Source organism: Podarcis vaucheri (genome assembly GCF_965113315.1).
Source record: "Podarcis vaucheri genome assembly, chromosome: 2".
NCBI classification, from domain to species: domain Eukaryota; kingdom Metazoa; phylum Chordata; class Lepidosauria; order Squamata; family Lacertidae; genus Podarcis; species Podarcis vaucheri.
In genome coordinates, this window is record NC_138760.1 from 133823291 (window position 1) to 133848400 (window position 25110).

The 25110-nt window shown below is 47.4% G+C and overlaps 2 protein-coding genes across 2 annotated transcripts in view; both read left to right on the forward strand.

The window, feature by feature from the left end:
* LOC309525803 (uncharacterized protein) overlaps nt 1–7562 on the forward strand; it is a 66493-nt gene extending 58931 nt beyond the window's left edge. Inside the window, exons 2-3 of the mRNA XM_082211387.1 lie at nt 993–2930; nt 6634–7562. Coding sequence (XP_082067513.1) covers nt 1070–2560 — 1491 coding nt within the window. The 5' untranslated portion in view covers nt 993–1069 and the 3' untranslated portion in view covers nt 2561–2930; nt 6634–7562. The remainder of the gene's footprint in view (nt 1–992; nt 2931–6633) is intronic.
* Nucleotides 1–24829, forward strand: part of LOC309525815 (uncharacterized protein) — a 42252-nt gene extending 17423 nt beyond the window's left edge. The window contains exon 2 of the mRNA XM_082211410.1: nt 20196–24829. Coding sequence (XP_082067536.1) covers nt 20281–21519 — 1239 coding nt within the window. The 5' untranslated portion in view covers nt 20196–20280 and the 3' untranslated portion in view covers nt 21520–24829. The remainder of the gene's footprint in view (nt 1–20195) is intronic.
* The last annotated feature ends 281 nt before the right edge of the window (nt 24830–25110 follow it).

The following is a 25110-nucleotide window of genomic DNA, read 5'->3' on the forward strand; positions in this document are numbered from 1 at the left end:
CTCTGATCTTCTCTCTCCCTCCCTGCATTCCCCCAGGGAGGGGAAATGAGACAGACAGGAGTCCTTTTTACATGTTTTATTCCTGTCACTCAGCAGTACATAGAAAACATGACTGCACCCTTCAGATTCCATCAGAAGAGTCACAACTCTCCCCTGTACTTCCAGCACAGGTTATATGACACTCTGAGCTAACATCCGGTGCTCAGTACAGAGAATAGGCTCCTCCTTTTCTCCAACAGTACATCTGCAAAACACAACATCCTGTTTTGTATTCCAGCCATCTGGAGCTGGCTTTTGCCTTGCTGCTTTTTCCCAACAGGTGCGAGACCTGGTGGCATATAATTATTATAAATCATAATTGGGGTGGGTGGCTCAATTTGGCCTTCCCAGCGGTCAGGTTCCAGCTGCTTTCCTTCTGCATCTCCAGCTCTCTCCATTCAAGAATGCAAGGCTGAGAGATGGAGGTCCAACCCCAAGAACATTCTCCAACTGAGCACTCCTTCAACCGACCACAAGCACCAAGCCTTGTCACTAGACTTATATATGGGTCTCCCAAAATGGTCAGTATGGACCTCCTGAGGCCAAAAGAACTGTGCAGGTGATTAATAAACATCTAGAGGTCGAAGGGGACAAAATGTGGCCCAAGGGGTGGAGGATTATAGTGCAGCGGTTGAAGAACTTCATGATGAATTTAGGATCCTGATTAATATTGGCCAGGTTCATGGAACATAGAGCAGCTCCCGTTCCTGTGAGAAACCACTTTTTATAAAACGTAAACCCCACAGTTCAACCGTATTCTAGGATAATGCTGCTTCATTAATGCTTAATTAAGGGTTAGGAAAGGCTGGTGATGCATTACCATTATTTAACATTATTTCATCTGTCTTTCCTAAAAACTTGGAACATATGGAGGGCAGGAAAGAATGTACGAGACGTCAAAATAAGAGCAGGTGCTAATTGATGTGTGTATTATTCCTTTGTTCTCTTCCTAGGTTTCCTTTTCCCTCGCTCCTCCCTGTTGAAAGAAGACAATGGAGAAGGCAGTCAAAATTCTGGAGGGCCATGTCCAATGGGAATAACAAAGAAACCATATAAATTCATGGAATGTGAAAAGAGAGAGGAGAAACAATTTGAAAGTATGGAGTGTGGGACGAGTTTCACTGACAGTGGAACACTTGGAAAACATCAACGGACTCACACAGGAGAGAAACCATTTAAATGTTTGGAGTGTGGAAAAAGCTTTGGTTGGAGTTCAAACCTTCGTATACATAAACACACGCACACGGGGGAGAAACCATATAAATGTAAGGAGTGTGGAAAGAGCTTCAGTCAGATTGGACACCTTAGAAACCATCAACGAACCCACACAGGGGAAAAACCTTATAAATGTATGGAGTGTGGAAAGAGCTTCACCGATAGTGGAACATTTAGAAAACATCAACGGACTCACACAGGAGAGAAACCATTCAAATGCATGGAATGTGTAAAGAGCTTCAGTCAGAGTAGAAACCTTAGAATCCATCAACGGATTCACACAGGGGAGAAACCATTTAAATGTTTGGAGTGTGGAAAGAGTTTCAGTACAAAGAGAGGACTGAATATTCATCATAAAACTCACACTGGAGAAAAACCATTTGAATGTATGCTGTGTGATAAGAGCTTCACTGTTAGTAGAACACTTAGAAACCATCATCGAACTCACACAGGGGAAAAACCATATAAATGTAAGGAGTGTGGAAAGAGATTCAGTCAGACTGGACACCTTAGAAACCATCAACGAACCCACACAGGGGAAAAACCTTATGAATGTATGGAGTGTGGAAAGAGCTTTACCGATAGTGGAACATTAAGAAAACATCAACGGACTCACACAGGGGAGAAACCATTTGAATGTGTGGAATGTGGAAAGAGCTTTATTGATGGTACAGCACTTAGAATCCATCAACGGACTCACACAGGGGAAAAACCATTTGAATGTATGGAATGTGGAAAGAGCTTCACTTCTAATGGAGCAGTAAGAAGACATCAATGGACTCACTCAGGGGAAAAACCATTAAAATGCATGGAATGTGGAAAGAGTTTTATTGAGAGGAGAGACCTGAGAACCCATCTTCGAACTCACACTGGGGAGAAACCATTTAAATGTAAGGAGTGTGGAAAGAGTTTCAATCGCAGTGGAACACTTAGAAAACATCAATGGACTCACACAGTGGAGAAACCATTTAAATGCATGGAATGTGGAAAGAGCTTTATTGATGGTACAGCACTTAGTATCCATCATCAAACTCACACAGGGGAGAAATCATTTAAATGTAAGGAGTGTGGAAAGGGCTTCACCAATGTTGGAAATGTTAGAAGACATCAACGGACCCACACAGGGGAGAAACCATTTAAATGCATGGAATGTGGAAAGAGCTTTATTGATGGTACAGCACTTAGTATCCATCATCAAACTCACACAGGGGAGAAACCATTTAAATGTAAGGAGTGTGGAAAGGGCTTCACCAATGTTGGAAATGTTAGACGACATCAACGGACTCACACGGGACAAACCATTTAAATGTATGGAGAGTTGAAAGAGTTTCTTTCAGAGTGGAACCCTAATTTCACACACAGGAAACTTAGACGACATCAACAGACTCACTCGGGGACTCGCAAATAAATGTATGGAGTGTGGAAAGAGCGTCAATAAAAGCCGAAACCTTAGCAAACAGCGAACTCAAAAAGGGAAAACCACTTACGTATATGGAGCGTACATAGAGCTTCAGTCCTGATGTTCTTAGAAACCATCAATGTACTCGCAAGGAGAAAAAGCTTTAAGAGTTGAAACCCTACAATCCACAAACTCAAAAATCTTAAATGGTTTGAATGGAAGGAGTGTGGGAAGTGTTTCAATTGCTTTATATATAGATAATTCTATTAATACAGTGGTACTATGGCAACGCAGAGGCCAAGAGTTGCCACGAGTGCCAAGAAAAACAAACATGGAGCCCGGCACACTTCCCTTTGCGCAGCTCTGCTCCCGTGCCGATACAAAAAGTCCTTCCGGCCTCTGCCTCTTGCCGTTAGCAGAGTAAACACAGCGGCGAAGCAATGCAGCATGTGGGTAATAAATCCAGACACAAAGGCGTTCCTTATCTTCTTACCCTTTAATCATGAAGTTTAACAGCGTAACTTCAAACCTGGTGAAAGCTCCCCCATCTTGCGTCCTCTCTCCGCAAAAGCGAAACCAGACTGAAACTCTCAGAGTCAAACCACTCCCATAAGAGTTTCTAACCACGCCTCAGGGAAGAGACGTCACCAGAACTCCTTAACCCTGTGAGTTCTGAAACCAATAACACCCCCTCTCGTCTCGAATCCTGAGGGAAACTGTGAACTCCTATTTACAGACCTCTTTGAGTTCAACTCACCTCCCATTGCCTTTTGCCTCCCACTGGCATCTATCCCAGGCAATTGTTGAATCCCTTCCACACACCCAGAATCACACTGTGCGAAACCAACCCACGCACTGGTGACCTGAAACCTCTCAGGTGGAATCCCCTTTGTGGTCCGAGTTGACTGCCGGAGCACAACCTCGGGCGCTCCTCCTGACCCACTGGGATCAGCAAGTGTGTCTCCAGCAAGCTCAGACTCCCCCTCTGACTTGCTGCGTCTTCGGGCCTCCTGCACTTGGCTAACAGGAGATGAAGGCTCGCTCTTGGGTTCCCTCTTAACCTGTGGAGAAACCCACCCCTGTGCTTGACCATCATCAGCAACCTGGTCTTCAGCAACAGGCTCCGCCTCCCTTTCTTCTTCCCTTTCCTCCCCCTCAGAATCGGACAAGCATTCTGAGAGAAAATCAGAACCATCCCTAGGCCGTGACCAACCTCCCTGCTCAAAGAACTCAGCATGCTTGCTGACCAGCAGCTTGGTCTGATCACCCTCTGGGTATGCAAACTTCCACCCATTTGTTGCAGGATCATACCCACAGAAGATCATGTCCTGGCACCTAGGACCACCCTCCTTCCGTTGCGCTGTTGGTATCGGCACTGAAGCCTTCGAACCAAACGAACGAAAGAAATGCACCTGTGGCTTCCTCTTGTGCAACAGAAAATACGGTGTGTCACCTACATCATGATTGTAGGACCTGTTAAAAACAAAGCTGGCAAATTTCCAAGCCTCACTCCAAAAGCTCTGAGGCAGCCCAGAGTCACACAGTAAAACCCTGACAGCTTCAGCCAGTGCTTCACTCCTGTGCTCTGCCACGCCTCTCTCTTGAGGAGACTTTGCACCCGTCACCTGGTGACGAATTCCCTTTTCCTTGAAGAACTCCTTCAGAGCAGACCCAGTGAACTGTGACCCACGGTCGCTCCTGAACTCTTGCACCTTGGTGGAGAACCTTAGTTCCACCTCCGCAACCCAATCCTGGATCAGTTGCATTGCCTCCCTCTGTGACCTGAGAGAGAAACACCATAAATTCTGAGAAAAATCATCTGCCATCGTTAGCAAAAACCTGGCCCCACCCAGACTCTCACACTTCATGGGTCCTGTAAGGTCTGTGTGAACCAACTCAAAAGGTTTTGTGGTTACCCTCTTTACCCCGGGAAACCTGCACCTTTGAACCTTGCTGCATGCCCTGCACATTAGGGATCCCTCATATGGTGTGATTTTACAACCTTTGGTGCATCCGGGCAACCTCTTAACATCTTCCAGACAAGCATGAGACATTCTCTTGTGCCATATATGAACACATGAATCATGGCTGGGAACACTAGCACACTGCGCCTTTGCTTTTCCTGCATTCCCCCCACCCTCCAGAGGAGTTTCCAGAACAAAGAGATTGTTCTTGCATGCCACGTTGACAAGTTGTCTCCCCCCTCTGAAAATGGAACAGGTATCATTTTCAAAACAATTTTTGTATCCCTGCTTCGCCAAAGCAGGTATCGATAACAGGCAACACTTCATCCCTGGTACAATGAAACACTCCACCTCCGCCTGCAAAACAGAAACATAAACATTTGCGGCACTAGAAACATTCCGTTTTGTTCTGTCAGCTAATGTCACAGCAGTTCCAGTTAAAACAGCCCTGCAATTCCGCAGCTCCCCAGCAGATGGCGCTATAAGGTGATGACTGGCTCCCGAATCCAACACCCACTTCACATCTGTGTCCCTGTTGGCATTGTTCTGTAGCGTTGCCATGCCAACAAACGTCCCGCTGCACCTCCTGTCCTTGGCAGCGTCCGAAACCGCAACATCCTGCGTTGCTCCGAAGACTGGACTTATCTCAGAGCTCCCAGACAACTCTGCAGCCGTTATCTCCCTCTGCAGCAGATGGCTGACCTTGAAGCATCTAGCTGTTGCCTGTTTCCCAGGCTTCGACTTTCGACGCAAACAACTCTTGGCAGCCTTTGGAAAAAGAGGCTTGTCTGTGCTTTCACTGCTCACCGCCCCCCCCCCACTGCTCCCAGGGCTCCCAGGACGCTTTCCTGCACCCCCAGTGGTGGGTAAAGGGCCCCCAGCAGCTTGCCTCTCTCCAAGCTCCTCACGCAGACACGTTGCATCACCCACGCAGCTTTTAGACTCTGCAAAACTGGCAGCAACAGCAGCAGTGGTGATAGTCCCTTCACCCCCCTCAGGGGTCCCACAGCCTTTCCCAGCTGTGCACCGGCTTTCACGAAGGTGGTCAGTGCCCTCTTGCCTCTCCTGTTCTGATGCAGCCATCTCCCAGCCCTTGCTTCCGCCCCCAGCTTTGCACACTTCCTGGAGAGCTTGCCACGTGACCTGAGGCTTTCTTGCATCCAGAACTATGGGCCTTAAATCAGCACTTACATTGTCAGCCAGAAACGCCAGAACACGCTCCTCAGCTTCACGTTGGCATGCAACAGCTGACGTAGACATCGGCTTGATCAATTCCCAGAGCTTGGCTCCAACTAGGGACAACTCTGCTAAATAACTCCACTCCAGCCACGTTTGGATTGTTAACTTCGGACATGGCAGCTTAAGCTCAAAGCCATGTACCTGGGACTGAGCCATCTCCTCCTCCCCCGGGGTAAGCTTACTCACGACAGCAACAGCTTCCTCCGGCCTCCGGCAGATCGGCTCAGGCAGACTGCTTCTCCCCAGCGAGCTCCTTCCAGCTTCAAAGACACAGCTCCAGAGCTCCAGCTGGCCCCAGCAACCTTCCTGCTGGCTCCCCCACATGTGGGACGTTCCTGCAATGCTTCAAAGCGTTGGCAAGCACCCATAACCTATGGCAACGCAGAGGCCAAGAGTTGCCACGAGTGCCAAGAAAAACAAACATGGAGCCCGGCACACTTCCCTTTGCGCAGCTCTGCTCCCGTGCCGATACAAAAAGTCCTTCCGGCCTCTGCCTCTTGCCGTTAGCAGAGTAAACACAGCGGTGAAGCAATGCAGCATGTGGGTAATAAATCCAGACACAAAGGCGTTCCTTATCTTCTTAGCCTTTAATCATGAAGTTTAACAGCGTAACTTCAAACCTGGTGAAAGCTCACCCATCTTGCGTCCTCTCTCCGCAAAAGCGAAACCAGACTGAAACTCTGAGTCAAACCACTCCCATATGAGTTTCTAACCATGCCTCAGGGAAGAGACGTCACCAGAACTCCTTAACCCTGTGAGTTCTGAAACCAATAACAGGTACCTCGCGTTACATACGCTTCAGGTTACAGACTCTGCTAACCCAGAAATAGTGCTTCAGGTTAAGAACTTTGCCTCAGGATGAAAACAGAAACCGTGCTCCGGCGGCGGAGCAACAGCAGGAGGCCCCATTAGCTAAAGTGGTACTTCAGGTTAAGAACGGACGTCCGGAACGAATTAAGTACTTAACCTGAGGCACCACTGTATATAATTTTATTTACAAATTGTGTTCAAAAATGGAAGCATTCACTTCTGGGTTCTTGGCGTTTGAAAGCCCCAAACGTTCAACTTCCGAAGCGTTCTACAACCGAGATTCCACTGAGAATCCAGCAATAGTGTGTTGTCGAACGATATCCATTCTTTTAACCAACACAAAGAGGCTGCCTCGTAGTAGAAAATCTAGCAGTGCGAAGCCACCTCTATTTTTAGTATCTATCGAAATTTTATAGTTTATTCTTGGTGTTTTCCCCCTGCCAGAGTAATCATGAAATATCTCTTTGCCATTCGTTAAAGAAGCTTGTATTATTTATTATTGGTATCATTTAGAATAAAAACAGTATCTTAGGTAAAACATTTCTCTTTATGGTTGAAATCCTTCGTAAAAGTGAAAGTTTCATCCTCCCCTATATTTCCAAATGTTTTAAACATTTTTTGATACTCTAACGTAATTGGAATATGTTGTAATTCAGTGTTTTTCAAATAAACCCTTATTTAGTCTCCATCTATACATCTATACTCTTTTCACCCCTCATTATCATCCATGTTGAGTTTTGATCTGATATAGTTCTTGGCTGGATCTCTACAGTCTTTAATCCTGTAGGCAGTTCCTTCAATATCCAGATCATGTTTCTTCTTCCCACAGAATCCTTTGAATCAGAAGAACATGTTTACTCTTGTTCTAATGGGGGTCTGAATCTCCAAGCACCTGGGTTCGCAAACAAAGGCCTGTGGGCCGGATCAGGCGCAATTGCCTTCTAGATCCGGCCTGCGGACAGTCCAGGAATCAGCGCATGGATTGCCAGCACGCACGTTCTTTCCCTCTCCCTCACACGGCGGCGCTCTTTTCCTCAGGGACGAGCAATCTTGTCCCACACCAGGTGCCATCAACTGGGGGAGTCTGCTCACCCGCCTGCCTGCCTCAGAAGGGTGGCGCTGGGAAGGGGGTGTGACGCTGGCTGCCGGCTGCTGCTGAGTTTTCCTCTTGCGGCTCCTCCCTCTCCCTCAGTCCGCCCTTCCTTCCTTTTCTGTGCCCCTTCTCCGTGCCGCTTCCTCACGCGCTTTCTTCGTCACCCCTTCCCTCCTTCATTCCTCCCATGGCGTTCAAGCAATTTGTTGCAGCGGCCGCTTGCGGGTTGGGAAGCAGCAGCAGGTGGTGGGTAAAAGCTCCAGCAACGCCCCGGTTCCCCTGCCTCCGTCCGTGGCTCCGCCAGGGCTGCTGCTTCTGTCTTCACCAGCCAACGCAGCCTCCTACCCTGCCCTGGCACCTGGCTGGAGAAGCCCAACTGGGGCTATTGGGACGACAACTGGGACAGGTAAAGCCAAACATCTTCAGGCCTCTTTGCGGGCGGGTCAAAATCGCTCATTTCCCCCCAAAATATAGTCCGGCCCCCAACAAGGTCCGAGGGACAGTGGACTGGCCCCCTGCTGAAAAAGTCTGCTGACCCCTGATCTAGTAGATCCATTGTTGTAACCATATCAAAAAAGTATTTGGTATTTTGCCTTCTTTTGAGACACTTTCCCTCAGTGTTCTGTCATAGTCCAGTGATCCTACTCCATTAAATTCACCCGTAATAATTATATTTCTGTCATAAACCTCAGACATACTTTCCTCCAATAGTTGGAAGAAATTTCATGTGAAGAGGGGCTCTGAAACTGAAAGTCCCAGTCCCAAATCTTGATCCTGCCACCCTAAGATATTATAAGCAGGCCCCACATTCCTCTTTCCACCTGCAATAGGGAGGTTAGAACAACACTTAATACCCTGCAGGGATCATAAGAGCCAGAATTGCTTTGCATTCACAAACACTATATGAAATATCACTAGTGAACAGAATAATTCAAACAAGGAAACCAACAACAGTATTAAGAGAGAGAAAAACTGGATTTGAAATGACCCAACCACAAGATGAGAAGTCTCCCTCCTAAATGAGGGAAGGGGGAGGCATTTGGGGGGGGGGCTTTTGAAGTCTCCCTGCTGGCTAGGGAATTCCAGAGCAAGGGAATCCCTCACTGCCTCATCTCCAGCAGGAAGGGGGGGGTTTCCAGACTGGGACCCTTCACTGTTAGGGGGAGGTGCTGGGGCCTGGGCAGCTGGAGGGATGGATGGACGTCAGCCTGCAGAAATGCAGCTCCCCCCCCTTCCTTTCCCAGGACTCTTGTGGTGTTGCAGGTGAGTGACAAGGCAACACTCAAGAACCCCTCTCAATCCAGGGGGGGTTTTTTCAACGGGGGGGGGGGAGAGGGGCTGGTGTTTGGAGCTGGGCTGGGCTGTCAGGGGGCGAAGCTCAGCCATGCAGCCCTTGCTCCGCATGCAGAAGGACCCCGGCGGAGGGCTTGGCATGCAGAAGGAGGCCCAGGAGGAGACCCTCCCCCGGCCTCCACTTGCCCAGTTGGGGGGGGCGGGGGCCGGGTCCCCATGGAGCCCCCAGAACAGGAGGCCAGAGGCAGCGCCGCCCCGTCGCCTTCCCCTCCGGACACAGGGAGGGGCTGCTCTTGGGGACGTAGCTCTAGGGACACGCGCGTCGGGAAAGGAGCCGGAAGTGGCGCTGCCAAACGCGCCGGAAGTGGCCAGACAGGGAAAGGAGGAGGAGGGGCGTCGCTGAAGAGCCCCCCCTCCCCCCGCCGCCCCCGCCGCCCTTTCTATTGCAGACAAGGAGAGCGGAATAATCCGGAGCCAGGGAGGCGGAGGACCAAGAGGTGAAGGGGGAGGGAGAGAAGGGGGGGGAATAGAGGGGGGGATAAGGGGGGAGGAGGACGAAGAGAACCCCCCCTGGGGCCCGTCGACAGGGGCCCCGATCCAGGCCCCGACCCGGGGGGGGAGGGGGGACCCAAGACCTGCAAGGTCTCCTGGGCAGCAGCAGCAGCACCGCCAGACTCCCCTTTCTCTTTCCTGGGGGGCCGAGAGATGCTCAGCTGCCCTGCCCCCCCCCCCCGGGAGGCCTTGGCGGGAAGGGGAAGGAGGACCCCGAGCAGGGCTGGGGGCGGGGCTGAGGCCCCCCATTCTCCCTGGGGTCGCCTGGCTGGGGAAAGGGAGAGAGGGAGTCCAGGGAAGGGTTAATGGAAGGGGGAGGAGCCTCGACGGAGACCCCTCCCCTTCCATCACCTCTTATTCCCCAGTCTCCCTGCTGGCAGTCCCAGATCATCATTGCCATACAGGATTGTCCTGAATACCACCATTTGCTAGCCAAGCCCAAATCCCAAAGTCCCTCTGAGATGATGATTGATAATATTGTCATTTATCCGTTTTAGACCCCTAAGTAGTAGCAATTGCAAGGACATTGTGCTGCTCTCCTCTGCACAGTTCCACCCTTATTTCAGACCTTGTGGCTGATTTAAATGTTTAGCTGCTGATAACATGGCAACGTTTAGCAGGTGATATTGTGAGGTTTAGCTGGTAATAAACCACAAGTGGTATTGTGAGGTTTGGTAATGATAACATTACAATCTTTATCTGCTAATAGCCCTGCAATATTTAGCAGGTGATATTGTGAGGTTTAGCTGCTACTAACATTACAGCGTTTAGCTGGTAAGTTATCGCAATGTTGAAAAGCAGGTGTTGCCTAGTCCTTGCACACATTGACTAGGTGTTGCCTAGTCCTTGCACACATTCGTAATATATTGCCAGCTCAGTATTAGGAAACAGTTATCACGATGTAAACTTCAAGCCAGTCTTGGACAATATACCAATATATCGCTCGGCTCTAATTATGACCTATATTTCTGACCCAGTGTAGCATTGCTGATTTTACCAGTTTGTCCCCAGGAATCCCTGGGGTCGTGGGGCGCCTGGCTGCGTCCCTTTTGGCTGGGGAAACGGAGAGAGGGAGTCCATGAAAGGGTTAAAGGAAGGGGAGGAGCCTCAACAGAGACCCCTCCCCTTCCAGCACCCCTGACCCCCCCCATCACCCAGCTTCCCTGCTGAGGGTGTTGGCTTTCCCAGATCATCTGCATTCACTACGACTTATCTCCATACTTTGGATTGTCCTGAATACCACCAATTATAGCCTAGCGCACGGGTGTCAGACTCAAGGCCCGCGGGCCAAATCCGGCCCGGCAGACCTCCTCATGCGGCCCGTGTAGCCGCCGGCGGCCGCCAGCGCTTTTTTTTATTCTCGCTTTTTTTAAAAAAAGGAGAAAGTTTGTGTGTATTCATTGAGGGAAAGACCGGGGCGGGGGGGGGGTGGCAGCACCGCACATTCAGAGAAAAGGAGGCCGGCCCCGGGGGGCGGGCTGATGCTTTTACGTGACTGACTGGCTCGAGGTTGTGCAAACAAGGCTGGGCTTTCCCTCCGCACGAAATCTGGCTGCCGCAGTGCCGCCTCTTCGCTTTAGCGCGCAGAAGGCGAAGCGCACGGGAGTCCGGCTCCGAGCAGCAAAGCGGGAAAGGAGGCACGCGCCGTCCCACCCCTTTCTCCCCCCCCCCCGGAGAGAGAAATGCCAGACAAGCCATAGTACGTTTCTAAAGGAGGGCTCTCCCCTCCACGCTGCCCAATAGCAAGCCACGACCATTCCTGCTAGCCAATGGCGAGGCGACAGAGGACTTTTCCTTTTCGGGCGCCAGCCGAGCTTGGGGGATCAGAGCGCCGGATTCACGCCTGCTTAGCAGCTCGCTCTGCAGAGCTTTCTCCGAAAAGCAGTTGTTGCGGAGAAAGAGATATCAAGTTATAGGTTCCTCTCTCCGCGCCTCCCCGATTGGCACCAGCGGCAACCACGCGAAAAAGCGCGCTGGTTTCTAAAGAAGTCTCGTTCCTCCCAAGGCACGTGTTCACTTTTTGCAGAGAGGCAGTTGCAAGGCGAGGAAAGCTCCTGGTAATCATAAAAATCCCATAAGGATAATTAAATTGGGATGGGGAAACTAGCTGGGAATTGCATTAGGGTCACGATCCGCAAACCGCTTCCTCCGGAGCAAACACTTAAATAAATCCCAGTGGAACTTCGACCTTGCTTGTCGACATAATAGAGTGGTTATGCCTGTCGCAGGGTCTATTCAAGAAGTGGCAGTTTAAACTATTTGCAGGCTACCGATCCACATCAGCCGCTAACACAACGTAAGGAGTTTGTGGATTGGTCTGAACGTGACCATTTCTGCTCTGCGAGCAACCCCTCGCTGGGGAGAGGCTGTTTAGCGCGGGAAAGACTCTTGCCTCAACCCTTGCAGAGCCGCTGCTAGTCAGTGCCTGGCAGTGCCGGGCTAGATGGACCAATGGTCCGAATCGAATTGTTACAATACTGATGAGACAAATACACCAGTCGATGGCAAGCCTTTATTCTGAATGTGGCGGTGATTTGGAATCACTACCCTGCTCCAGTTTCACCTTGTCAGTCACTAATGTGGATTAAAATGCCACCCACACACGCAAAAGCACGTATTGGAAATCAGGCTTTGGTAGTTACAGCACGTTAACGAGTCTTGAGTAAGGTACCAGTACTTACTGCCTGGAATAAAATTGGCGTGATGCATGTGGGTACCGGGAAGACAAAAGCAAAATACTGCTAGATACAGGACTCACGGGATAAATAACAACAACAACAACAACTTTTTTATACCCCGCCCATCTGGCTGGGCTTCCCCAGCCACTCTGGGCGGCTTCCAAAAGAATATAAAAATACATCAAACATTAAAAGCTTCCCTAAACAGGGCTGCCTTCAGATGTCTTCTAAAAGCCTGGTAGTTGTTCTTCTCTTTGACATCTGGTGAGAGGGTGTTCCACAGGGAAGGCGCCACTACCGAGAAGGCCCTCTGCCTGGTTCCCTGTAACTTGGCTTCTCGCAGTGAGGGAACCGCCAGAAGGCCCTCGGAGCTGGACCTCAGTGTCCAGGTAGAACGATGGGGGTGGAGACGCTTCTTCAGATATACTGGGCCGAGGCTGTTTAGGGCCTTAAAGGTCAGCACCAACACTTTGAATTGTGCTCGGAAACGTACTGGGAGCCAATGTAGGTCTTTCAGGACAGGTGTTATATGGTCTCGGCGGCTGCTCCCAGTCACCAGTCTAGCTGCCGCATTCTGGATTAGTTGTACTTTCCGGGTCACCTTCAAAGGTAGCCCCACGTAGAGCACATTGCAGTAATCCAAGCGGGAATTACTTACATTATTACATTATTACAAAAAACAGTAATAATTGAATGCAGTGGCAATAATTTATGATAATAAAGAGTGGACACATAGTCCTACAGATACAACCGGCCCTTTGAGGGTGACCAAACTGCTGATGCGGCCCCGATGAATTTGAGTTTGACACCCCTGGCCTAGCGCAAACCCAAAAGTCCTGCTAGGATGCATCTTGGCTTGCCTGCTGATGAAACTGAGTGTGTGAGGATTGATAATATTTTCATTTATCCGTTTTAGATCCCTAAGTAGTAGCCGTTGCCAGGACATTGTCCTGTTCGCCTCTGTATAGTTCCATCCTTATTTTAGACATTGTGGTAGATTGCAATCAGGGTGGGTTTGATATAAAGCAAATTGATTTCAATCACAATTTATGGTAAATCACTAGTCAGTATGATTCTATTTAAATCAAAAATTTCTGATTTGGTTACACTATTAGAAATACACAGACAGATAATTATGACATCATTCTGAGGTTTAATAAGTTAACTGTCTATATTTGGACAACAGTTCTGCTGTAATTTATTGGAAGGAGAAAAATAATCATTTCCTTAATAACAACTTAAACGATTTATTTAACTAAAACAATAATATTATAGCATGTTGGTAAAAATATTTTTTTTATATCAAAAACAACAGCCAAGCATACTGAGTTTTAGCGCACATGAAAAACTCGGAACTTACGCCTTTCACCACCTCCACTTCCAGCCACCCCTTTGGATTGGCTTCTGCATTCAGGTGCCTATTCTGTACAGTTAAGTGTTAGTGCAGTTGTTGGAACCCAATGGGATTGGGAAGAGGTTGCCAGCCCTGAAGAGCCTTCAGCGCTTGCCTCAAGTCTGACTTGCACAGTTATTACACAAAGACCCCAAGATGTGTGGAGTATTCTGCTCACAAGGTTGCACTTTCGTTTTTACGGCTTCACACTTAGCTACTTGTGCAGATCTCTTCCACTGCAAACCATCTGTTCCTTGAACCTCTTGGAACTTAGAATTTAAGGGGTTGATTCTGTATATATAAATCTGCAAAGGAACAATGGGATTAAGGTTTCCCCTCAACTCTGTATGTTTATTTTATAACATTTCTCCTGTGAAGAAAAGGCATGTTATCTCTGCAGACAAAATTCACACTCTTGAGAATGGCAAAAACAAGTGTCTGTGACAATATCTTCTCATTAGAAAAACTTCCCCAAATAATCTTACAGAATTCCCCCACCTCCCGCAGAAGCCACACACCCTTTGAAGAGCTCTTGGGGGCTTTTCCCTGAGGAGAGAGAAGGGACTGACTGGCTGCGTTAGTCCCTTCTCCCACCTCGTAAAAAAGCTCGCAGGAGCCGCACACTCCTTAAAGGGTCGCAGCTCCTGTGAGCTTTTGCGGGAGGTGGGGAATACTCCCAGAGCTTGTCAGGGCTGGCGGGGGAAGCCCGGGATGAAGGCTCGTTGCTGCCCTGCGGAGGCTTCGCGGGTTACCCCAGAAGCCAGAACAGCTAGAGAGAGTGCTGCGCAGCGCTCCCTCTAGCTGTTTTAGCTTCTACCTTAGTGGCGCAACGCCTCCGCAGGGCACCGGGGAGCTCTGCTCAGCGCTCCCTTTAAATAATATTTTTTTTCTTGAATTCCCCCTCTAGAAACTAGGTGCGCCTTATGATCGGGTGCGCCTTATGGAGCGAAAATACGGTAGGTAGGAGAAAATAACAGGCCACCCAGAGTATATGGGAAGCAAAGCGGCTAGTAGCCTGATCTTTATTGCAACAGTGTCCCCCCCCCTCACCACAACCAGGAGGGAGGTGTGCAAGGCCTTATATAGTCTTTTGAAATTGCCCACCCAAGACCACCCACCCCCAAATATCATACAGAAGGAGACTGTCTACAGCAGGAATACATCACAGGAGGCGGTCTACAGCAGAAAACCTGTCCCCAAGGATACCTGTTAATGGTCACTAACTGCATTACCTGGGCAGCCTGGCTATTCTTTTGTGATGGTAAATACTTTAGTTCCTGAATCCAGGTCACAGGCTCATCCTGTTCATCCCTCCTTAAGGCAGTATTTTTATGCACAAAGACAATGGGAAGGCTTCCATTTGCCTCCCTTGCTGCAAAGGAATATTTGAGTACGTTTCTGAGCACAATTCAAAGTGTTGGTGCTGACCTTTTAAGCCCTAAATGGCCTCGGTCCTGTATACCTGAAGGAGCGTCTCCACCTCCATCGTTCAACCTGGACACTGAGATCCAGCGCTGAGGGCCTTCTGGCGGTTCCCTCCCTGCGAGAAGTGAGGTTACAGAGGACCAGACAGAGGACCTTCTGGGTAGTGGCACTTGCCCTGTGGAATGCCCTCCCATCAGATGTCAAGGAATTTAGCAGCTATCCTATTTTTAAAAGACATCTGAAGGCAGCTCTGTTTAGGGAAGTTGTTAATATTTAATGCTGTATTGTTTTTAACACTCGATTAAACTCAGGGGAAACTCAGCCAGATGGGCAGGGTATAAATAACAACAACAGCAGCAACAACAACAACAACTATTATTATTATTATTATTATTATTATTATTATTATTATTATTATTGGTCTGTGGTGCTCCATGTTTAAGTATAGTAAATATTAGGATTTAATTAGAACTTGTGTGTTATAGCGGGGATATGTTATAAGATGGTCTCAGTGTATTTTAGAAAGGGAGTTATGTAAAGGGTTTTATGTGTTTGATCCGTGTTTCTGTGTAAATACTGTGCGTCAGACTGAGAATGTCATCAGGAAGGTCTAGGAAAGGGTCACCTGCTTCTGAGCATCAGAAATGAGCATGGAAAGAGTTAATATCATTAACCTACCGGAATCGGCCCCCACCCTTTGTAACAAGCAGCTGTAGGTCTTTTGGGATTTAATATCAGCTCATGAAAAGTTGGGCACAAGACCCAGAAAGCTGCCTGGCTGCCTCCGTCTGAAGGCGGAGATATGCACCACACGCCATAGGCAAATTCAGCTGGACTTACCATGGAGAAGGGGCAAGCAAGGAAGGGGGAGACGGCCAAAGAAACCTGCTCTCCCACCTTAGCAAAGCCCAAGTTCAAACACCAGCCCCTATTTAAAAGAGGCCTCCGTAATTTCGACACTGGACTGCCCTTTAGGGTTGCCGTAAGTTACTCTTCCAAGTCCCAAAAGCGTGCAGCAACTCCGGTCTATTTTGCAGGGCTGTTGTAACAGGGACACCCTACGCCACCGCCCAGGGCAGCCCAAAGTGATGTATTACCAATCGTTGTTGTTGTTGTTGTTGTTGTTTTCCACGGTGAGACTCCACGGTCTTCTGTGTCATCTTTCCTGTGCAGTGGATGCTCAGGTTGCGAATGTGATCCGTGCGGGAGGCACATTCACAACCCGCAGCGCCGCGTCTGCGCATTTGTGGGTTGCAGTTTGGTGCATCTGCACATGTGCAAAGCATGATTTAGTGGTTCTGCACACGCGCGAAACCTGGAAGTAACCTGTTCTGGTACTTCTGGATTTGGCGCGGTGCGCAAAACCAAAAACACACAACTCGAAGCATCTGTAACCCGAGGTATTATTGTATTTTGGAAGGCAGCAGTAAGGGCCTGCTCCACCATGAGGCAGACTGAGGCAGCCCCTCAGGCAGGAGATGTAGGGAGGCGCAAGGAGGGGACGGAGCGGAGTCCCATTTGGCCAGCCCTGATTTAACCCTCTATCCCAGGCATAGGCACCCTAAGGCCCATGGACCAGAAGTTTGGAAAAACTTTAAAAAGTATAAGAACGCACATTAGGTAGTCAAAAAATAGTAATTGAAACAAAATGCTTATAAAAATAAGATAATTACTTAACATTTAGCTTCTATTACACATTATATCCACATAAGTCAATAGAAAAAGTACAAAGAGATGATGTTCAAGATGTTCCCTTTGGGAAATTTGGTTTTGGCAACCGCAAAACAACATCCTTGAAATCAACACTTGCAATGCGGAAGCAAACGTACAAGATCCTGGTTTTTTCCTGAGATATGACACTTGTTTAGAGATTATTGTACACTAAGCGGGGCACTATTATACGTATCAATGCGTCCCATGTCTTAGTGTATCAAAGTGCCCCAACGGACATTTTCAATGTCAACTAGCAATTGTTAATAAAACCACTGAACTTATTTGAAAATCATGTGTAATCCTGATTACTAAGTGGAATAACTTACCTTGGTATTTTTTAACTTGGTATTTTTAAATCTTAACTTAAATGACGTAAAAAAGTGTTGGAACACTTTTACATTTCACATAATTTTTTAGTTGGTTCTCTCGTCAAATGCCAACGGCTAAACTGGTGGGCAGCACAGTCGCAACTGTTCTACTCACACATGTATAGACACATTTTGGTGATGTCGCAACACGAATACCATTTCTCGATATTGAAATATTGTTGGCGTGTCAATGTGCCCCGCCTCCCCCATTCCGCATTTTCAGAGGAGGGGGAAGAAGGGGAAAGTGTGTCCAACCAGATAAGACTCCCATCCTCCCTGGCCTTGGGCCATCCTTGCTTGGGCAGGTGGTACTTTGAGTCCAACCACATCTGTAGGGCCAGAGATGCCTCAACTCAGCATAGAAGGTTCCTCTAGGGCTCAGTGTTACGTAGGAGTTGGTGGAACTGGATCTTAAGGGTTTTTGACAAATTTCCTAGGGATTATGATTGGTATCCAGACCCTAACATGCTAAATTCAAGGTGTCCACACTGAGCAGTTTATCAACCCTGCCGGCCACTGGGGAAGACCTTCTGAAGGAAATTGTTTCCCCCAAATTGCTTCCTTCCTCCCTCCGCTGCTGCTGCTGCTGCCCACACTAAAGGAATGTCTGAATGAAATCCCAGGGATGTCTGGCTCCTGTTACAAAGAGATCCAGTTGATATTCTAGAATAAATTGTGGCTAAGATTCTGAGTCACAATCATGGCAGAGAAATACAGCCAGGGAATATGAAACTGATTTGAAGATTGGTTTCTTCTTTACTTATTATTATTATTATTATTATTATTATTATTATTATTATTATATTACATTCAGCTGGACACATCACTGGTTTCATCTTCTTTCTTTTCTTTCCCACAATCAGTGTTATTCACCTTTAATACTCACCTTTTTCAGTGTCACACATATTTTTATCTTCTGGTCTTCAGATGAAGAGAGGTATAACAATTTAATAAATAATTCCCAGTTGGAGCAGAGCTAGAATATCCTGAAGCCCTTGGCCACCCACGGCAAAGGAGGAAGAACAGTGAGAGAGGCCTGGACAGGGAATCTCCACTAAGATAAGCCAGTGTCAGGAGGCGGGTGCGAGACATGGCAGCATATAATTATTATAAATCATAATTGGGGTGGGTGTCTCAATCTGGCCTTCCCAGCGGTCAGGCTCCAGCTGCTCTCCTTCTGCATCTCCAGCTCTCTCCATTCAAGAATGCAAGGCTGAGAGATGGAGGTCCAACCCCAAGAACATTCTCCAACTGAGCACTCCTTCAACCGACCACAAGCACCAAGCCTTGTCACTAGACTTACCGTATTTTTCGCTCTATAACACGCATCTGACCGTAACACGCATGTAGTTTTTAGAGGAGGAAAACAAGAAAAAAATACTCTAAATGAAACAGCGGATGTATGATTTTTGTGGTTCATGCTGTGGCCACAGACATGTGATCTGACGGTGAATTTGGGGTAGCCTAGTGCAAAAACCCTGATGATCCATGTTGATCCGTGCTTTGTAACCACGTTTTAAGTGGGGAGGAAGGAAAAGCACTCAAGGGACAAGGAGCACGCGTGGGGTGTGTGGAGAAGGAGCTTTTCGGGGAGCTGAGCAGGGAGGAAAAGAGCACTGTTGCTGTAAAGGTATACTTAAGGTATTTGCCCTGTGCCTGGGGTTTTTGCCATTTAACAGTTTGCAGCCTGTTCCTTCTGCTCCTTGTTTTGAGGCAGAATAGATTTGAGCAAGTGAGGAGGACTTGGATCGCAGGGGATTCGCCATTTGCTGTGTAAAAGCGCTCCTCCTTGCAGCCTTCTACTTTGTTTGTGCACGTGGCTACTGGTATCAGTGATAAGCAGCCACCAGCAGCAATAGAATGGAGCACAAAAAAGCGATAGGGGCACTAGGACCCAGACATTGCTCAAATCTATCCTGCCTGAAAACAGCTGAGATGCGGGGATTTGCCTAGTTTTCCCCTCTCCCTCATCCTGTGCCCTCCCTAGCCTTTTTTTTTTACTTCCTGGTTTTCACTGCGCTCGTGGCTGAGAGCTCCAGGTTGGGTTTTTTTTGCTGCTGGTTGCTTAAATTTTATCCTTCCTGATCCAAGCCCTCCTGTCCCTCTGCAGCCTCATTGCTCCATTTAGAGAGTGTGTGGACCTTTGCTAGCTGAGGCTGCTGCATTGTTGGCTACTTTAAAAGCGCCTGCTGGCTTTGAGCCACCTGCCTCCTCCCAGCTCGCTATGGCTCCCGTCTGTCCCTCCTCGCGTGTAAGCGGCTGTTGCCCGCTTTGCTGCCATGGCTCTCCTTCCCTCCTCCACGGCTCCTCCGAGCCGTAGGTCGCTTTAAAGCAAGCAAAGCGAGAGCCTCGTAGAGCGTGTAAGCGGCTCTCGCTTTGCTTACTTTCAGAGAGCCCCTCCTCCTGGCTGTAAAGCAAGCAAAGCGAGAGCCGTGCAAAGCCCTGCAAGCGGCTCCCGCTTTGCTCGACTGACTCCGATCCACTGCATTCGCTCCGTAACACGCACAGGCATTTCCCCTTACTTTCTAGGAGCAAAAAAGTGTGTGTTTTGGAGTGAAAATTACGGTATATATGGGTCTCCCAAAATGGTCAGTATGGACGTCCTGAGGCCAAAGGGACTGTGCAGGTGATGAATAAAGATCTAGAGGTCGAAGGGGACAAAATGTGGCCCAAGGGGTGTAGGATTATAGTGCAGAGGATGAAGAACTTCATGATGAACTTAGGATCCTGATGAATAGTGGCCAGGTTCATGGAACATAGAGCAGCTCCCTTTCCTGTGAGAAACCACTTTTTATAAAACGTAAACCCCACAGTTCAACCGTATTCTAAGATAATGCTGCTTCATTAACAATAATTAAGGGCTATAAAAGGCTGATGATGCATGACCATTATTTTACATTATTTCATTTGCCTAAAAATTCGGAACATATGGAAGACAGGAGAGATTGTACAAGACGTTAAAATAAGAGCAGGTGCTAATTGATGTGTGTAATATTCCTTTGTTCTCTTCCTAGAAAACAAATAGGATTTTCTCCCTACCCCTCCCCATCGAAAGAAGACAAGGGAGAAGGCAATCAGAATTCTGGTGGGCCATGTGAAATGGGAATAACGAAGAAACCATTTAAATACATGGAGTGTGAAAACAGAGAACATAAACAATTTCAAAGTATGGAGTGTGGAAGGAGCCTCACTGACAGTGGAAACCTTAGAAAACACCAATGGAGTCACACAGGGGAGAAACCATTTAATTGCATGGAGTGTGGAAAGAGCTTCACTGAGAGTGGAGCACTTAGAAAACACCAACGGACTCATACAGGGGAGAAACCATTTAATTGCATGGAGTGTGGAAAGAGCTTCAGTCAGAGTGGACACTTTAGAATTCATCAACGGACTCATACAGGGGAGAAACCATATAAATGCATGGAGTGTGGAAAGAGCTTCAGTCAGAGTGGAGACCTTAGAATTCATCAACGGAGTCACACGGGGGAGAAACCATTTAAATGCATGGAGTGTGGAAAGAGTTTCACTACTAGCGGAAGCCTTAGAATTCATCAACGGAGGCACACAGGAGAGAAACCATTTAAATGCATGGAGTGTGGAAAGAGCTTCACTGAGAGTGGATGCCTGAATGCACATCATCAAACACACACAGGGGAGAAACCATTTCAATGCATGGAATGTGGAAAGAGCTTCACTGAGAGTGGAAAACTTAGAATTCATCAACGGACGCACACAGGAGAGAAACCATTCAAATGTATGGAGTGTGGAAAGAGCTTCAGTCAGAGTGGAAGCCTGAATGCACATCATCAAACACACACTGAGGAGAAATCATTTAAATGCATGGAATGTGGAAAGAGCTTCACTACTAGCGAAAACCTTAGAATTCATCAACGGAGTCACACAGGAGAGAAACCATTTAAATGCATGGAGTGTGGAAAGTGCTACAGTCGGAGGGCATGCCTGAATGCACATCATCAAATTCACACTGGGGAGAAATCATTTAAATGCATGGAATGTGGAAAGAGCTTAACTACTGGTGGAAGCCTTAGAATTCATCAACGGACTCATACAGGGGAGAAACCATTTAAATGCATGGTGTGTGGAAAGAGCTTCAGTCAGAGTGGATACCTTAGAATTCATCAACGGACTCACACAGGGGAGAAACCATTTAAATGCATGGAGTGTGGAAAGAGCTTCAGTCAGAGTGGAAAACTTAGAATTCATCAACGGAGGCACACAGGAGAGAAACCATTTAAATGCATGGAGTGTGGAAAGAGCTTCACTGAGAGTGGATGCCTGAATGCGCATCATCAAACACACACGGGAGAAACCATTTAAATGCATGGAATGTGGAAATAGCTTCACTGAGAGTGGAAAACTTAGAATTCATCAACGGAGGCACACAGGAGAGAAACCATTTAAATGCATGGAGTGTGGAAGGAGCTTCAGTCAGAGTGGACCCCTTAGAAGACACCAACAAACTCACTCGAGGAGAAGCAAATAAATGTATGGTGTGTGGAAAGAGCTTCAATAGAAGTGGAAACCTTAGCAAACACCAGCAAACTCAAAAAGGGAAAAGCACTTATATGGAGTGTCGATAGCGCTTCAGTCCTGATGTTCTTACAAAACATCAATGGACTCACAAAGAGGAGAAGCTTTAAGAGTTGAAACCCAACAATCTACCAACAAACTGAAAGGCAGAAATGGTTTGAATGGAAGGAATGTGCAGGAAGTGCTTCTATTACTTTATATGTATATAATTTTACATGCACAGACCATTGGCTGGGTGAGGACTGCAGGGCCTGCTCCCTTCCAGGGCCTTTTCCAACTGGCCCAGGGGGCGTGGCCCAGGCCCTCTCTCCCAGCTATAAAGGGACTCCTGCTGCGGTGAGGCCTCGGACCATCGGCTGTGGGGAGGACTGCAGGGCCTGCTCCCTTCCAAGGCCTTTTCCAAAACCATAATAGGCAAACTATCCCCAACCCCATCCCCACTAATTCCCCTTGCGTACCACCCATTATTCCATCATGCAGCACAAAACCTCCAGATAAAAACCTGGCAAACCAAAGGCTTAATAAACTTTGTCTAATAAACTTTGTCAACACAAGAAATACAAGACAAAGTAGAAGACACCCAAATGCCCTGGTTAACACAACACTAATTACATGCCCTCTTAAACAATCCAGTAGTAAAATCAGCAGCAACTAACCCCCTGACAACCTTTGAAAACCTCCTCGTAACAACAAAGGGAAACGGTAAAGGGATGGTATCTGCAATATACAAAATACGACTCCAAAATCCTACAAACTCCCTAGACACAATCAAAAAACAATGGGAGGATGACATAGGCTATGAGTTTAACCCCACTCAATGGACCAGAATGTGCTCTAAATCCCAATTTGAATCCACATCAACGAAAAGAAAGGAACTCACTGAAGCTCACCTACATGTGGTACCTAACACCAAGAAAACTAGCGCTAATACGCCCAGGAACCTCACCAAAATGCTGGAGAGGGTGCACCTCCACAGGCACATACCTCCACATGTGGTGGGAGTGCCCAAAATCCAACTATTCGGGACAATAGCCATACAAGAAATAAGTAAATAACCAAACAAGTATTAGAAACCACCCCAGAACTGGCCTTACTAAACATCTTCCAAGACAATAATGGCCACTTACACCACAAATAACTCATAACAGCATACAAATCAATATGGCTAACCTGATTCAAAAACACCCACCCACCATACTCACACACAAAAACAAAGTTCACCACAGCCAATCACAAACAGGCAACCACACCCTAGGCCAACCCCAATTTCTCTCACTACCCAAAGGAACACAAGTGACTAGCAAAGAGAACCCACACAAATGACGCTGACGCAAAACCCCACACATTAAGCAAATTAGAAACATTGCTTCCCGAGCCCACCCCCCACTCACCATCCCCCCTCCACCTCTTCCTCCCCCCTTTTCTTCTTAACGTAACCCTAATGTCTCAACAGATGAAACTGACCGATGGAAAATATAACTTGGAAAAAAAAGACATTGCACATACCTTTGTAAACCAAGAAAACTTTGATAATAATAGTAATAGTAAAAGCAGCTCCTACCGTCAGAAAAAATTCCTGTGTGTCTAGTCAAAATCTCCTTCCCTGCAACTTGAAGCCACTGGTTCGAGTCCTGCCCTCGAGGGCAGGAGAAAACAAGCTTGCTCCCCCATCTTCCATGTGACAGCCCTTCCGATACTTGAAGATGGCCATCATATCTCCTCTCAGTCTCCTCTTTTCCAGGCTAAACATACCCAGCTCCTTCAACCATTCCTCATCAGGCTTAGTTTTCACAACCTTGATCATCTTGGTTGCCCTCCTTTGCCCACCTTCCAGCTTGTCAACGTCCTCCTTAAATTGTGGTGCCCAGAACTGGACACAGTATTCCAGGTGTGGTCTGACCAAGGCAGAAGAGAGTGGGGCTATGACTTCCCTTGACCTAGATGTTGTATTTCTCTTGAAAAATAAAAGTAAGTATCTTGAGAGAGCTAGCATGATGTTGTGGTTAAGAGCGGTGGACTCATAATCTGGTGAACCGGGTTCGCTTCCCCGTTCCTCCACATGCAGCTGCTGGGTGACCTTGGGCCAGTCACACTTCTCTGAAGTCTCTCAGCCCCACTCACCTCACAGAGTTTTTGTTGGGGAGGAAGGGAAAGGAGAATGTTAGCTGCTTTGAGACTCCTTCAGGTAGTGATAAAGCGGGTTATCAAATCCAAACTCTTCTTCCTGGTCATGCCACTAAACAGCCCTTTTATTCCTGATGCCTCCAGAGATAATGTTTTATCTGAACACTTCACATAGCCAAGAATGAGGAGGCGTTGCGACACAATTTATAAAATATAAACAATATATGAGAGTTTGAATATTAACGTGTATGTATAAGCTGCTGTGGCGTTTGCCCGTTCTTTTGGAAATGTCTGTAGAGGGGGAGAGAAAGGGTTAATAGGCAGACCAATAGAAAAGCTGGAGGCGGAGCCTACCTGTTTATAAAAGGGCTTAGCCCCAGGTTGGTTTTAGTGGATTGGTTGGTTGATTAAGGCAGTTGGGAAAGCAGTTGGCAGGCAGTTGGAAACAGAGAGTTAGTGCAGTTGGTTCTTGTGTGAGGGGAGGTAGAAGAGTTAGGGACAGAATAAAATAAGACTGAGAAGGTAAAGAGTAACAGCGTTTTCAACGCCTCTCCTGGTATGTCCCACAGAGGAACCTACGGTCTGCAAATAAAAACATCCTGAAGGTCCCAGGCCACAGAGATGTTAGGCTGGCCTCAACTAGAGCCAGGGCTTTCTCGGCCGTGGCTCCAATCTGGTGGAACACACTGTCACAAGAGACTAGGGCCCTGTGGGACCTGACATCTTTCCGCAGGGCCTGCAAGACAGAGTTGTTCCACCAGGCCTTTGGTCAGGGCCCAGCCTGACTCCCTCCTCTGGCAACCTGCACAGAAATTTGCTTAAAGGTTGCCATTAATTTGATTTTAATTAATTTTTATAATGAAATGTTTTAGAATGTTGGATTATTTGATTGTTTGATTGTTGTTAGCCGCCCTGAGCCCGGCTTCGGCTGGGGAGGGTGGGATATAAATTATTATTATTATTATTATTATTATTATTATTATTATTATTATTATTTTATTATTATTTGCGCTTGCAATAAATTACAATCTTCATTGTTAACTTCTTCTTCTTCTTCTTCTTCTTCTTCTTCTTCTTCTTCTTCTTCTTCATCCAGCCTGGAATAGCATTTGCCTTTTTTGTTGTTGCACTACACGGTTGACGCTTGTGGTCCTCCAAGACCTCTAGATCCTTTTCATATGTAGTACTGCAAGCCTGTTGTTCCTTATCTTATATTTGGGCAGCTAGTTGTTCCTGTCTGTGTGGAGAACCTTA